The sequence below is a fragment of the Anolis carolinensis genome, chromosome 2 (genome assembly GCF_035594765.1).
Source record: "Anolis carolinensis isolate JA03-04 chromosome 2, rAnoCar3.1.pri, whole genome shotgun sequence".
Taxonomy (NCBI): Eukaryota; Metazoa; Chordata; class Lepidosauria; order Squamata; family Dactyloidae; genus Anolis; species Anolis carolinensis.
The window spans coordinates 22,377,711-22,394,279 of NC_085842.1; the positions used below are offsets into that span (position 1 = coordinate 22,377,711).

At 41.5% G+C, this 16,569-nt stretch overlaps 1 protein-coding gene across 2 annotated transcripts in view; it reads right to left on the reverse strand.

The window, feature by feature from the left end:
- Window positions 1–13,530, reverse strand: part of LOC103278112 (zinc finger protein 436) — a 47,230-nt gene extending 33,700 nt beyond the window's left edge. The window contains exon 1 of one of the 2 annotated variants that reach the window (XM_008105853.2): window positions 13,344–13,530. Coding sequence is in view for 1 of the 2 variants with exons in the window: in XM_062973596.1 (XP_062829666.1) it covers window positions 5,543–5,566 (24 nt within the window). In the remaining variant the exon portion in view is untranslated. Of the gene's footprint in view, window positions 1–5,542; window positions 5,691–13,343 lie in introns of those variants that run through there. The other variant, XM_062973596.1, reaches the window with a different exon arrangement.
- Between the last annotated feature and the right edge of the window lie 3,039 nt (window positions 13,531–16,569).

Below are 16,569 nucleotides of genomic sequence, written 5' to 3' on the forward strand. Positions count from 1 at the left end.
CATTTAATGCTAATCAAGGTGATTAATTACAACATTCACACTGGCCTCCAACAGACAAGAGTTCTTTCCTCCACCCGGGACCTTCCACAGATATATAAACCTTCCTTGCTTAGTTTTCCCATATACCTCACAACCTCTGAGGATGCCTGCCATAGATGTGGGCGAAACATCAGGAGAGAATGTTTCTGGAACATGGGCATACAGCACACAACAACCCTGTGATTCTAGCCATGAAAGCCTTTGACAACACAATTTGGTTTCCAATTTGGCTTAAGCGGCTGAAGGGGGAAAGGAAGGGGCTTGAGGCTGTTAGGAATGGTGGGAATTGAAGTCCAAAACACCTGGAGGGCCAAAGTTTGCCCATGCCTGATCTATACTGTGGAGTAGAGTTTGATATACCTTTAACCACTATACTTCCATGTCTTGGAATGATGGAGGTTGTAGTTTTTCCAGGTCTTTAGCCTTCTCTGCTTCACCAAACTACAAATCTAAAAATTCCACAGCATTAAGCCAAGTCAGTTAAAGTGGAATCAAACTCCATTAACTTTACAGTGTAGATGCACCCTTAGTCTCCTTCCTGTGAATTGCATCAGCTGTCTGAGGTCTCAAAGAGAAAGGTGGTCTCATTCCATTCATTTGCTAAATGATTTTTTTTCCTGGAGATGGTACAGAACGGAAACCTAACTCGGTACAGGGCAAATACCTGTCCATCGAGCAACGTCTTTGCATGGAAACACTTGAGAGAATCATTCTTTCCAGAGCTCTGTTTTGCTCTGTCGGCTGGCTGCTTCCATAGCAAATAATAAATCCAGCTTTCTTCCGCTGATAGTTATGAACATTTACTGCTATTATATTTCCACCCTGCTATCTGGGTTATTAAGCGTCTGCTGGGATTAAAAATGGATACCAATTCTGTTTACAACCGCTTGGGAAGGGTAAGGTGGAATGGGATTGACAGTTTATCCCACCACAAACCCGTGCCTCCCAGTCCAGATCAGGGATGGTAAAAGGTGGGAGAACTGGGATTCGTTCTCCGCTCATTATAAAAAACAAGGAAATCGGGCGGTGTGGGGCATTTATGCGCCTGCCATCTCCATTTTTTATGGTTGTGCTTAAACCGGAGCGGCTGACTCTCTTGCTTTTATTAATCTAATAAAAGGATTGCGAGAGCACTCTGATTCGAGGCGTTGGGGAGATTCTGCAACGCTTATTGTTCCAACAGTGGGCCAGATGAGTCCGAAAAAAAATGAAACAATGAAATAGGATGCAAGGACGTTAATTTTGATATGTTTCTACAAAATTCCTGGTAGATCTGGCCGTGGTGCTGTCTTTGATTGTTTAAGAGGCCCTTACAAGGTCCTCAGCCTTCTTTGCCAAAGATCTGGGACTTCACCAAACTACAGACCCAAGGATTTCAAGGCATTGAACCATGACAGTTAAAGTGATGTCAAGCTGCATTAATTCTATAGTGCAAACACACCCTCAGTCTGTATAAATTTGCATGCTGATGATCACTTGCTAGATTTTAATTAGGTTTCTATTTTCTGTATTTTACATTTTTGCTTTTCAATGAGTCTCCAAAGTCAAAGTGCATAACAAATAGATGAGTCAAAATCGTAAGCCACTTTGACACAAATATAAAAACATTAGGTTGCTGTGCATTTTCCAAGCTGTATAGCCATGTTCCAGAAGCATTCTCTCCTGACGTTTCACCCACATCTATGGCAGGCATCCTCAGAGGTTGTGAGGTCTGTTGAAAATCCACTTGTCTAGTTTCCAACAGACCTCACAACCCCTGAGGATGCCTGCCATAGATGTGGGTGAAACGACAGGAGAGAATGCTTCTGGAACATAGCCATACAGCTTGGAAAATGCACAGTACCCAGTGATTCCGGCCGTAAAAGCCTTTGACAACCAACACATATGAAAACATTATGTAACCTATAAATGCGGGGAGCCCATCACATTTTCAGATTTAACTTTTGTGAATTTTATTACTTTGATTAATATGCTTCCTCTATAAACCTTTGGGTCCTCCAGTGTGTCTTTATGATCAATGTGCAGCAGACATCGACCATAGGATTGTATTGAAAGACCTACAGATACCTAGAAACAATACTTTTCCAGGCATTTTGATTCTATGGTCAATATCTGACCAAGAGTTGTGCTGCAAGACCTAGAGATTCCTAGAATGTTCATAATTTTTTATTTTAAAAATATCTTTTAATTTATGTTTTTCCATTTCTCCAGGTGCCCTACACCTCTAACACCTGCAAAACTAGAGGTTTGACTGTACAATGTTATACTATTTAAATGTTATAATTCTTTGTATATCATATACTGTATAGTGGGAAAGAATCCCACTGGAGCATTTCAACACATCAAAATACCTGGGAGTTACTCTGGACCGTGGTCTGACTTATAAGGAGCACTGCTTGGATATCAAGCAAAAAGTGGATGCTAGAAATGATATCATACAAAAACTGACTGGCAACCCCTAGAGATCACAACCAGTTACAGTGAAGATATCTTCCTTTGAGTTTTGCTACTCTGCTGCTGAATACACATGCCCATCTCACCACGTTAAAACAATGGATGTGGGCTCGGGCTGTGGCGCAGGCTGGAGAGCAGCTGCAATGAATCACTGCAATGAATCACTCTGACCAGGAGGTCATGAGTTCGAGGCCCGCTCGGAGCCTATGTTTGTTTGTCTTTGTTCTATGTTAAAAGGCATTGAATGTTTGCCTATATGTGTAATGTGATCCGCCCTGAGTCCCCTTCAGGGTGAGAAGGGCGGAATATAAATGCTGTAAATAAATAAATAAAATAAATAAATGTGGTTCTCAATGAGACATGCCACATTTTCACAGGGTATCTATACCATACACCACTGGAGAAATTATACTGTTTAGCCGGTATTGCACCACCTGACATCTGTCAGGAAGTACCGTAGCAGCCTGTAAGGAAAGGACCAAGGCTTTGACATCTCCAGCCCATCCTCTGTTCAGATATCAGCCTAGCATGCCAATGCCTTAAATCAAGAAACAGCTTCCTAAGATGCACAGAGATACTCGCAGAAACACCTCAGCAAGCGAGAGTCCAAAAGTGGCAGGCTAAAACCCAGAACCTTAACCAGTGGTTGATGCCAGATGAGAAACTCCCTCCTGGGCACACAGAAAACTGGGTGACTTGGAAGGCACTGAACAGACTGCGGTGCAGAGCCAATCTTAGGAAATGAGGTTACAAAGTGGAGTCCCCGACATGCGAGTGTGGAGAAGAGCAAATCACAGACCACTTACTACAACGCAGTCTGAGCCCTGCCGCATGCACAACAGAGGACCTTCTTACAGTGACACCAGAGACACTCCAAGTGGCCAGCTTCTGGTCAAAGGAAATCTAGTATAATGCCATTTTTTTAAAAAACTTTGTATTTTTACATACATTATAACTGTACCCTCATAAATAAATAAATATACTGTATGCATATATCAATATAATTCATATTTATAGTTAACATTTCATAGTATAGTATATAGTACATATTTATATTTCATGTCATATCTATATATATAAAAGGAGAATGGCATCGCTCCACCGGGCAAAACAACAAAACTAAAGGCCCCCCAACCTAGAAAATTGACAACACAACCCCTCATCCATGTCTCTACATTCTTACAAACAAACTACACATCCCTAACCTCCATGGGGCCAAAAAACCCTCAAAAACTGGAATGCACCCCTTTGTGACCCACCTTGATTGACACTAAACAGCCTTGCAGCTTCAAAGCCAGGCTGCCTCCTAGGCCACAGCAAAAAAACAAAAACAAAAACAAAAACAAAACACCACTTCAGTGTGAATTTTAAACCATTGTTTAGAAAGGGCCTCATATAATCCTGTTCCAGGCAAATCATATAACATTATCAATATAATGGATAATAATTACTGTGCTCTAATAACAATACACAACAATATAATCTCTAAAATCAGGACACTAAATAAACAACAACACTCAGAACACAGGGGAATTCCACACAGGAAACAACCAGGCCCAGCTAACACCTCCCAACAAAGGATTCCCTCATGCAGGAAGAAGCCAGGCTTGGAAGCTACAAGACCATTCAGTGCTAAACAACTTAAATAATCACACCCAGCTAACATGTCCCAGTAAAGGATTCTTCCAAGTACTAACCAGGCAGACCTTGAAGCTGCATGCCTATTCAATGCTAATCAAGGAGATCCATGCCAACACCTGCCTCAACCAGACAACAGTTCTTTCTACCACACTGCACGTTATTCCACACATATATCAACCCCTTTGTGGCCCACCTTGATTAACACTGAACAGCCTTGCAGCTTCAAAGCCAGACTTTGGAAACCACGAGGCTACTCCATCTCATTCAACCTGGCCTAGCAAGGATACCTATGTAAAAAACGGCCAGGCTTTCAAGCAGCGAGGCTATTCACTGCAATTCCAATTGGCCACAGCAACGCGTGGCAGGGCACAGCTAGTAGGTTATATAAATATTGGACAATATTGTACATCAGTTAGTTAAGTAAACTTAACCATGTCACTTCTATTGGTTTTTTTTTCGTGTCAGGAGCAACCGGAGTTGCTTCTGGAGTGAGAGAATTGGCCGTCTGCAAGGACGTTGCCCAGGGGACGCCTGGATGTTTTGATGTTTTTACCATCCTTGTGGGAGGCTTCTCTCATGTCCCCGCATGGAGCTGGAGCTGATAGAGGGAGCTCATCCACACTCTCCCCAGGTGGGATTCGAACCTGGCAGCTTTCAGGTCAGCAACCCAACCTTCAAGTCACTTAAAGGTTGGGTTGCTGACCTGAAAACTGCCAAGTTTCTATTGGTAGATCTGACCTTTCCTCCACTCCAAACCTGTCATAAATATAACATCACAGAACCATATACCTGGAAAGGGACTCCAAGGGGCCATCCAGTCTGAGCTCCTTCTGCGAGGCAGGAAGACACAGTTTAATCCTTCCCGACAGAGGGCCGTAGGGTGCATCTCTATTGTAGAATTAATGCTGTTTGATGCCACTTTGACGGTCATGGCTCAATGCTATGGAATCCTGAGAGTTGCAGTTTTACAAGGTCTTTAGCCTTCTCTGTCAAAGGACTACAACTCCCAGTTTCCCGTAGCATGAAGCCATGGTAGTCAAAGCGGCATCAAACTGCATTCATTCTCCAATGGAGATGCAGCCTTTTGTTGTTTTGCTGCAACAGATGTAGCACAACGATTACTTGGGAAATCATCGTATGTATGTGCCTCTCAGAGAGAATTTGACTTGGCTTTTCGCTCTCTCTAACAGCCCTAGGCAGCAATTATTCCCTGTTGTTTGTTTTGTGGCCTTTTGAGACACGGCTGCACAATTTGCATTCCTAAATCCATCTTCCTCCCCTTCATAATAATAATAATAATAATAATAATAATAATAATAATAATAATAATAATAATCCCCACACAATACTCATCTCGTCTTTCTCTGATACCCACATCCCTATCCCTCCATCCCATCCAATGATGTACCTTTAACGCCTTGGTCCCGGGCATCAGTTTCCTTCCACTGCGGCTTAAAGGTTAATTCAAAATCCCAGTTGGCAAAGGATGCAGAGCGGAAGTGGCATTTATTAATGCAATGCCAGGCTCCCCCTCTTCCTCCCCCCCCCCCAAACACACATCACAAATCCACTTTCCTCTCTGCACATGGAAACTCTATTGACTTAACCGTTGGAGGGCTGAATAGTTTGGAGGGAGAGGGAAAAAAAACAACAGCTGCCAAGATAGAAATAGAGTTGCCAGACTGAACACTGGTGCACGGACGCATGGTCTTTCCTTTCTTTTGTTTGACTTTCCAAAAATTGCCACTTCAATTAAACCAATTCAATATAAAAAAACCACAGACCTAGGAGACAAGGAGATGTACCGAATGTAGACCAATGGTTAATAAAATTAATGGAAATTAAGAATATGGACAGATTAACATATCTAATAAGGAAACAACAGGGTTTACCAAAGAAATGTACTGACTGGCAACCACTTTTAGATTTTATTAGAAAAGAAAAGAGATTCACTATCATATAATTCAAGAACATCTAGACGATGATAAGAGTAATAAGAAAGACATGAATTTAGGGAAGCTAAAACATAAATAAGGAAAGACAGTAAACGGAGGAGATCCAGGATTGGATCGAAGACAATATGGATATGGATGGAAGTCAATAACCCTTTTCTTTTATTGGGAAAAATTGTTTTATCTTTTTTCTTTATATATATATATATATATATATATATATATATATATATATATATATTCTATTTTATATATATGTATGTGTGTGTGTGTGTGTGTGTGTGTGTGTGTGTATGTATATATATATATATATATATATATATATATATTCTCTTTCTTCAATTTTATTTCTCCTTTTTTTACCCTCTTACCCTTCTAAATAACTTAAGTTTCCTACTTTTCAATCAACCAAAATGTTCCCCCACTTTCAATGTATCTATTCAAAACTATAAATAAAGTTTTAAAAAAAACACCACAGACCTAGAATAAATACAGTAGAGTCTTACTTATCCAAGCCTCGCTTATCCAAGTTTCTGGATTATCCAAGCCATTTTTGTAGTCAATGTTTTCAATATATCGTGATATTTTGATGCTAAATTCGTAAATACAGTAATTACAACATAACATTACTGTATATTGAACTGCTTTTTCTGTCAATTTGTTGTAAAACATGATGTTTTGGTGCTTAATTTGTAAAATCATAACCTAATTTGATGTTTAATAGGATTTTCCTTAATCCCTCCTTATTATCCAAGATATTCGCTTATCCAAGCTTCTGCCGGCCCGTTTAGCTTGGATAAGTGAGACTCTACTATATAAAAAATAAACTCTCAATTTCTCCATCACTATAACTTCACTTCTACTGCTTTTAAAACATAAAGATACAAAGATAAAGGTAAAGGTTTTCCTCTGACATTAAGTTTAGCCATCTTCGTCTCTGAGGGTTGGTGCTCATCGCCATTTCTAAGCCGAAGAGCCGACATTGTCCGTAGACTCCTCCAAAGCCATGTGGTTGGCATGACCGCATGGAGCGCTGTTAACTTCCCACTGGAGCAGTACCTATTGATCTACCCACATTTACATGTTTTCAAACTGCTACGTTGGCAGAAGCTAGAGCTGCCAGCGGGAGCTCACTCCACTTCCTGGATTTGAACCGCCAACATTTCCGTCAGCAAGTTCAGCACCTCAGTGGTTTTACCCACTGCACCACCAGGGATCCATAAAGATACAAAATACATTTAAAAACCACAACTGACTTTCCTTCCGCCTCAAGTGATAGCAGCTATCAAAATATTGTTATACCGTGTTTCTCCAAAAATAAGACAGTGTCTTTTTGCTCCCAAAGATGTGCTAGGTCTTATTTTCAGGGGGTGTCTTATTTTTTTACGATTCCTTTCTTGTACTCAATGGTTCCGTCCTCCTTCCGTGGCAGCTGTGACTCCCTCCTCCTAGGTCTTACTTTCGGGTATGTCTTATATTTGGCAATACTGCAAAACCTCTACTAAGTATTATTTTCAGGAAATGTCTTATTTTCGGAGAAACACGGTATGCATCTATTCTGCTAGTTACACCAGTGGTTCTCAACCTTAGTAATGCCACAACACCTTAATAAAGTTTCTCATGTTGTGGTGAACCCCAACCATAACATTATTTTCATTGCTACTTCATAACTGTAATTCTGCTACTGTTATGAATCATAATGTAAATATCTGACATGCAGGATGTATTTTCATTCACTGAACCAAATTTGGCACAAATATCTGATACACCCAAATTTGAATACTGGTGGGGTTCAGAGGGGATTGATTTTGTCATTTGGGAGTTGTAGTTGCTGGGATTTATAGTTAACTTGCAATCAAAGAGCATTCTGAACTTTGCCAATAATTGAATTGAACCAAACTTGGCACACAGAACTCCTATGACCAACAGAAAATACTGGAAGGGTTTAGTGGGCACTGACCACGAATTTTGGAGTTGCAGTTCACGTACATCCAAAGAGCACTGTGGACTCAAACAATGATGGATCTGGACCAAACTTGGCATGAATACTCAATATGCCCAAATGTGAACACTGGTGGAGTTTGGGGAAAACAGACCTTGGCATTTAGGAGTTGTAGTTGCTGGGATATATAGTCTACAATCAAAAAGCACTCTGAACCCAGCCCACAATGGATCTGCACCAGACTTGGCACACTACCTCACACGTGGTCAAATCCCCGCTCAACCATAGAAACCCATTGGAGAAGTCATGCTCTCTCGGCCTCAGAGGAAGCCAAAGGTACATCCCCTGTGAACAAACCTTGTCAAGAAACCCATATGATAAATTTCCTTTAGGTCCACCATCAGCCACAAACAACTTGAAGGTACACGACCACAACAAAATTTGATACTCTCTTCATGACACCTAAACCTGATGCCTAATAGTTTGGCCCCATCTTTAGGATAGTCCACTTGAAGAGTTAGTGCACCTTGACATTATTTGAAGTGCTAATGCTCTATCTTATAGAACACATGTGTCAAACTCAATGCCCAAAAGTCAAAGCAAACCCACCATGTTGTTTTATGTGATGGATTACAACTCCTGTATTTCTCATCATTAGACATCATGATTAGAGCTGATGGGATACAAGAACATCTGGAAGGCTGCAGTTTGTTCTATTTAGTGGGTTTTGGATTTAGATACAAGGCTTGTGAATATGATGCCTGGCTTTAAAACGTCCTTTAACCTTTCCCCAACCTCAGAGCCATAGGTGCTGTTGGGTTGCAATTCCCATTATCCCCAGTACACATAAGGTAAAGGTAATGGTTTTCCCCTGGCATTAAGTCCAGTCGTGTCCACTTGGCTGACCAGGAGGACCTCCGTCTTGTTTGGATTAAGCTTCAGTTTGTTAGCCCTCATCCAGTCCATCACAGCCTTGAGCCTGGACTGTTAGATAAAGATAAAGGTTTTCCCCGACATGAAGTACAGGCGTATCCAACTCTGGGGGTTGGTGCTCATCTTCATTTCTAAGGCCCGGGCTGTGGCGCAGGCTGGTGATCAGCCAGCTGCAGCCAACTGCAACAAATCACTCTGACCAAGAGGTCATGAGTTCGAGGCCAGCTCGGAACCTGCATTTATCTTTGTCTTTGTTCTATGTTAAGGCATTGAATTTTTGCCTTATATGTGTAATGTGATCCGCCCTGAGTCCCCTTCGGGGTGAGAAGGGCGGAATATAAATACTGTAAATAAATAAATAAGCTGAAGAGCCGGCGTTGTTCATAGACGCCTCCAAGGTCATGTGGCCAGCATGACTGCATGGAATGCCGTTACCTTCCTGCCGAAACGGTACCTATTGATCTACTCACATCTGCTAGGTTGGCAGAAACTGGGGCTAACAGTGGGAGCTCACTCTGTTCCCTGGATTTGAACCTGAGACCTTTCGGTCTGCAAGTTCAGCAGCTCAGCACTTTATCACGCTGCACCACCACGGGCTCCGGTACACATAGTGCATGGTAAAAATGATGAGTGTTGTCATTCAATAACATCTGGGGTAAAATTAAAGAACACCGACCACTATGTAAAACACCAGCAGCAACAACAACAATAATAATCATTAAAAATTATAGCAGTTCCTCTGTATCCAGAAATTCTCTGTCCATGGATTCAATGTCCTTTGAAGTCAACCATAAGACTGATATGGCCCTCAATGAAAAGGAGTTTGACACCCCTGCTATAGAATCACAAGGGTTGTAGTTTTACAAGCTCTTTGGTCTTCTCTGCCAAATAATACTAGTACCTCATCAAACTACAGCTCCCCGGATTCCACAGCATTAAGCCATTGCAATTTAGAGTAAAGTCAATCTCGAATGTCAATCTGTATTAACTCTACAGTGTAGATGTACCCTAAATTATGTTATTAATGCAAACTCATGACAAATACATAGACTGCTTCAATGTGAGGAAACATTTTCAATGCATAAAGTTCTTAAAATACAGTGGTTAAAATTATTCAAGCTATGTTTATAAAGTATATGAAATATACATTATTTTCATGTATGGTTTGGATCTCATTTCCAAGATATGTCAATGTGTACATATACGTATTCTAGCATTTAAAAAAATATCTTAAATACAAATGATACTCAACCTGTACCAGGTTATAGGTAAGGGGTAAAGGTTTTCCCCTGATGTTAAGTCCAGTCGTGTCTGACTCTGGGGTTGGTGCTCATCTCCATTTCTAAGCCAAAGAGCCGGCATTGTCCGTAGACACCTCCAAGGTCATGTGGCCACTGGCATGACTGCATGGAGCGCCGTTACCTTTCCGCTGGAGCGGTGGCTATTGATCTACTCACATTTGCATGTTTTCGAACTGCTAGGTTGGCAGAAGCTGGAGCTAAAAGACTTGAAGACAGTAACAGTGGTTAGATCTATCAATCACTAACTCCTGTGAAAATGGGGACTCGGGCATCTCTAAATATTAATGTGGCTTTATACATGTGTGTCAATCTCATATGTTACTTCCATATCCATAGACTTCCCAAAAGTAACTGACTGGTCACTAACGGAAGTGGAAAAAAGCTAGATGTGCTTTTATAATTTTCTGGAAGATTTTGCCAAAATCTGGACTATCAAACTGAACTGCATGCGAACTGGAACTATCCTGAAGTTTCGAACCAGCTCTTCCTATAAGGAAAATATTATACTCCTAAATACGGGTTGGTCTTTCGTTGCACTCTTACAATAGAGGCTAAGCCACCTGGTTTTTGCTGGACAACAGCTCTCATCATCCCTAACGCCCATGCCAGTTGGTTACTATCTGCCAACCTACCAAGAAAATCCAACAAATGCTACATTCAGCAAAGTACAAGAGGGATTCTCTCACCTCTGCAGGAGTCTACCATATACCATGCAGCTGTGGACAAGTCTACACAGGAACCTCCAAACAAAGCATTGCCCAGACACAAATGAAAGAACATGAAAAGCAATACAGGCTAATTCAGGCAGAGAAGTCAGCCATAGCAGAGCACCTGAGGAACCAACCTGGACACAGCATATTATTAGAGAACACAAATGCTGGACCAGTCTAACAACTACCATGTCAGACGACACAGAGAAGCCATTCAAATCCACAAGCATGTGGACAATTTCAACAGAAAGGAGGAAACCATGAAAATGAACAAAACCTGACTACCAGTATTAAAAAACTTTAAAATAAAAACAGTAAATAAGGAACAACACTCTAAAACAGAGGAATTCCAGACATGAATCAATCAGGGGCAGCTAAAACCTCTGAACAAAGGATTCCCCCAGGCAGGAAGAAGCCAGGACATGAATCTGGAAAGGCCATTAATGCTAATCAAGGTGATTAATTAAGACATTCACATTGGCCTCCAACAGACAGGAGTTCCATCTCCCATCCTGGACCTTCCACAGATATATAAACCTTCCTTGCTTAGTTTTTTCAAATATACCTCACAACCTCTGAGAATGCCTGCCATAGATGTGGGAGAAACGTCAGGAGAGAATGCTTCTGGAACATGGCCCAGAAAACATCACCAGCACCATCCAAAGGAGCCAAAGAAGACCTTAAGATCATGACCGGGAAGGGGGGGGGGGCTAGTAGGGTGTATCTAGAGGCTGTTTTATGTTTTAATATCTTAATGTTAATGGTTTTAAATTGTATTTATATGTTGATTGTTTCTATTGATTTTATGTTATGTTTTATTTGCTTTGTATAATGAGGCATTGAATTTTTGCTGCAGGGTGAGAAGAGCGGGATAGAAATGAAGTTAATTAATAATAATAATAATAATAATAATAATAATAATAATAATAATAATAATGATGTCTATCTTGTTTGCTGTTTCATACAATAAAATAATAATAATAAAACACACAACAACCCAATGGGAGATGTACTTTTAAAGCCCTACATGTTTTGGGTCCAGAGGACCTGCAGGATCACATCCTCCCATACAATCAATAAGACTAGTGGTACATTGTTTTTTGTGTTAGGAGCGACTTGAGAAACTACAAGTCGCTTCTGGTGTGAGAGAATTGGCTGTCTGCAAGGACGTCGCACAGGGGATACCTGGATGTTTTGATGTTTTTACCATCCTTGTGAAAAGCTTCTCTCATGTCTTCTAATGGAGCTGGAGCTGATAGAAGGAACTCATCTGCACCCTCCCTGGGTTGGATTCGAATTGGCAACCTTCAGGTCAGCAAACCAACCTTCAGGTCAGCAGTCCTACCAGCACAAGGGTTTAACCCGCTGCACCACTATGGGCTCCTCTGGACAGTTAAAGGCGTGTCAAATTGCATTTACTGTATATACTCAAGTATAAACCTAGTTTTTCAGCCCTTTTTTTAAGACTGAAAACGTCCCCCTCGGCTTATACTCAGGTCAGGGTCCTGGTTGGCTTATATTTGGGTCAGCTTATACTTGAGAATATATGGTACATTTATTATTTTTCTCTATTATTATTGGTATTATTACATTTATTATTTTTCTCTATTATTGTTGCTACTATAACATTTATTTTACTCTATTTTTTATTATTATTAATACATGTATTATTTCACTCTGATATTATTGCATTTATTATTTTACTCTATTTATTATTACATGTATTATTTCCCTGTATTCATTATTATTATTACATGTATTATTTTACTCTATTATTATGAAAAGGATACATAAGCACATTTACATTGAAGAAGATGAGAATAATGATTTGATCAGAGTCGCACAGTCTTTATCTTAAATTTGAGCTTTATGTAAATCTTCAAAAACATTTAACCAACTGATCCCTCAATTAATGTAATTTTTATTGGTATCTATTTTTATTTCTGAAATTTACCACTCTCGGCTTATACTTGAGCCAATGTTTTCCCAGTTTTTTTAGTGTAAAATTAGGTGCCTCGGTTTATATTCAGGTCGGCTCATACTCGAGTATATACGGTATTTTACAGCGTAGATACACCCAGAGATAGACTGCACTTGAATATGAAGGCTCTACTATTACATACAGAAGAGAATGTAGAAGTTTTCTGACAAATGATCTTCATGCATTACAGAGAGAAAGAGAGGAAGAAAAACACTATATAAATAACAGCTTCATATGTTGCTGGATTGTAATGCCCATTATCCCTTCTCAAACTGGTGAGATGGGAGTTGCAGTCTAACAACATCCGGAGGTTACAATTTGGGGTCACTGGTTTACAATTGCAGCTTCTTCCCTCTCCCTTTTTTGGGCAATTTCCCCTTCTTTACTCACCTTCTTGAACTGCTGATTCAGTTGCAGAACTGCACAACCTTTGCAAAACTGCAGAACACCACAAAGTTTAGGCGACCTGAAAAGGGCACTGAGCCAAAGGGGAGGGACAGGAAGAGGAATACAGTGCAAGCATTACAAAAAAACAAACCCCAAACACACACAGCACTGTCTATTTTTATTTGTACAGCCCTGTCTAGGCTGGAGAGCTCTGTGGAGTTAACCCATTGAGGCTTTTGCAGGCAAGAGCACCCGACCAGAGCACTGCAGAAGACCACAACTGCAGCTTTACTCACACTTTGGCACCACTTTAATTGCCACAGCTCCATGACCTGGAATCCTGTTTTGTGAAACACTAGCATTCTCTGGCGGAGAATAATAAGTACTAGGTAAAGGGTAAAGGTTTTCCCCCCCCCGACATTAAGTCCAGTCGTGTCCGACTCTGGGGGTTGGTGCTCATTTCCATTTCTAAACTGAAGAGCCGGCGTTGTCCGTAGACACCTCCAAGATCATGTGGCTGGCATGACTGTATGGAGCACCGTTACCTTCCTGCTGGAGCAGTACCTATTGATCTACTCACATTTTCATGTTTCCAAACTACTACCCTGTTTCCCCTAAAATAAGACATCCCCAGAAAATGAGACCTAGTAGAGGTTTTGCTGAATTGCTAAATATAAGGCCTCCCCCGAAAGTAAGACCTAGCAAAGGTTTTGTTTGGACGCATGCCCGCTGAACACTAGATCATGCAGGATCGGTAAATGTACATACCATAGAGTGTTGTACATGGAAATATTGTAGTAACAAGAAATTCTTGATAGGATTCAGTTTGTCTGGTTATGCTGGTTTGTGATAACAACTACTGTACAGTATATAATAAATGTTCATTTTTTTTTGTTCAACAATAAATGTGAATTCTTCTTTGTGGAAAAATAAGACATCCCCTGAAAATAAGACCTAATGCATCTTTGGGAGCAAAAATTAATATAAGACACTGTCTTATTTTCGGGGAAACACGGTAGGTTAGCAGAAGTTAGGACTAACAGTGGGCACTCACTCCGCTCCCCGGATTCGAACCTGAGACCTTTTGGTCTATAAGTTCATCAGTTCAGTGCTTTTAACACGATGCGCCACTGGGGGCTGGTAGGCTGTTAGGAATTGTGGGAGTTGAAGTCCAAAACACCTGGAGGGCCAAAGTTTGCCCATGCCTCTCTAGAGTAATGAATGCAGTTCAACATGGCAAACTACCATCACAATTGATTTGAACTGTTGAATCTGCCTCCGATATCCTAGGGGATAAAAGCCTTGTGACTTGAAGGTTGGGTTGCTGACCTGAAGGCTGCCAGGTTCGAATCCCACCTGGAGAGAGCGCGGATGAGCTCCCTCTATCAGCTCCAGCTCCATGCGGGGACATGAGAGAAGCCTCCCACAAGGATGGTAAAACATCAAAACATCAGGGCATCCCCTGGGCAACGTCCTTGCAGACAGCCAATTCTCTCACTCCAGAAGAAACTCTGGTTGCTCCAGACACGAAAAAAATAATCTGCTGACCTAAAGGTTGGCAGTTTGAAGCTGCGGGTCGGGGTGAGCTCCTGCTATTAGGTTGATGTCTCTGATTTGTGTTGCCACATCATTTCACCTCCACATTTTCAAGCTGCTTCAGTCTCCAATGCTTCATCAGCATAGATGTGTGTCTTGGCAACTACCCCTATTTCTTTTATTCTAACGCTGGATCTACATTGCCATACAATCAATTTTCAGAATGCATATTAACTCCATTGAAGTGAGATAATCTAATTGAATGCAGTCCATCTGCATTCTGAAACTGGATTATATTATATGACAATGTGGATCCAGCCTAAGATGCAGTCTCCCCTCCCCTCACCCTATATTAACATCTCTGCAAATGAGGTGGGTCTTAGAATCATAGGTAAGGTTAAAGGTAAAGGTTTTCCCGTGACGTTAAGTCCAGTCGTGTCTGACTCTGGGGGTTGGTGCTCATCTCCATTTCTAAGCTGAAGAGCCGGCATTGTCCGTAGACAACTACAAGGTCATGTGGCCGGCATGACTGCATGGAGTGCCGTTACCTTCCCGCCAGAGCGGTACCTATTGATCTACTCACATTGGCATGTTTTTGAACTGCTAGGTTGGCAGCTAATAGCAGGTGCTCACTCTGCTCCCGGGATTTGAACCTGCGACCTTTCGGTCTGCAAGTTCAGCAGTTCAGAGCTTTAACACACTTCGCCACCGGTACTTCTCTTATATAGAATCATAGAGTTGGAAGAGACCTCAAGGGCCATCCAGTCCAACCCCATTCAGCCAAGAAGCAGGAAATTGCATTCAAAGCACCCCTGACAGATGGCCATCCAGCCTCTGCTTAAAAGCCTCCAAAGAAGGAGCCTCCACCACACTCCGGGGCAGAGAGTTCCACTGCTGAACAGCTCTCCTTACAGTGAGGAAGTTCTTCCTAATATTTAGGTGGAATCTCTATTCCTGTAGTTTAAAGCCATTGTTCCATGTCTGAGCAGAAAACAAGCTTGTTCCCTCCTCCCTATTACTTCCTCTCATTTATTTATACATGGCTATCGGGTCTCCTCTCAGCCTTCTCTTCTGCAGGCTTAACATGCCCAGCTCTTTAAGCCACTCCTCATAGGGCATGTTTTCCAGGCCCTTGATCATTTTAGTCGCCCTCCTCTGGACACGTTTATTTCCAATATTTCTATCCAGCTTGTCAACATCTCCTTTCAATTGCGGTGCCCAGAATTGGACACAGTGTGATTCCAGGAATAGAGAGGTAGCAAGACTTCCCTAGATCTAGACATTAAGGTAAACGTAAAGGTTTCCCCTGACGTTAAGTCCAGTCATGTCTGACTGGGCGTTGGTGCTCATCTCCATTTCTAAGCCGAAGAGCCGGTGTTGTCCGTAGACACCTCCAAGGTCATGTGGCCATTGGCATGACTGCATGGAGCGCAGTTACCTTCCCGCCGGAGCGGTACCTATTGATCTACTCACATTGGCATGTTTTCGAACTGCTAGGTTGGCAGAAGCTGGAGCTAACAGCGGGCGCTCACTCCACTCCCGGGATTTGAACCTGGGACCTTTCGGTCTGTAAGTTCAGCAGCTCAGTGCTTTAACACACTTCACCTTAATACATTAGACATTAGACTCCTGTTTATGCAGGCCAAAACCCCATTGGTTTTTTTAAGCTGCTGCATCACATTGTTGGCTCAAG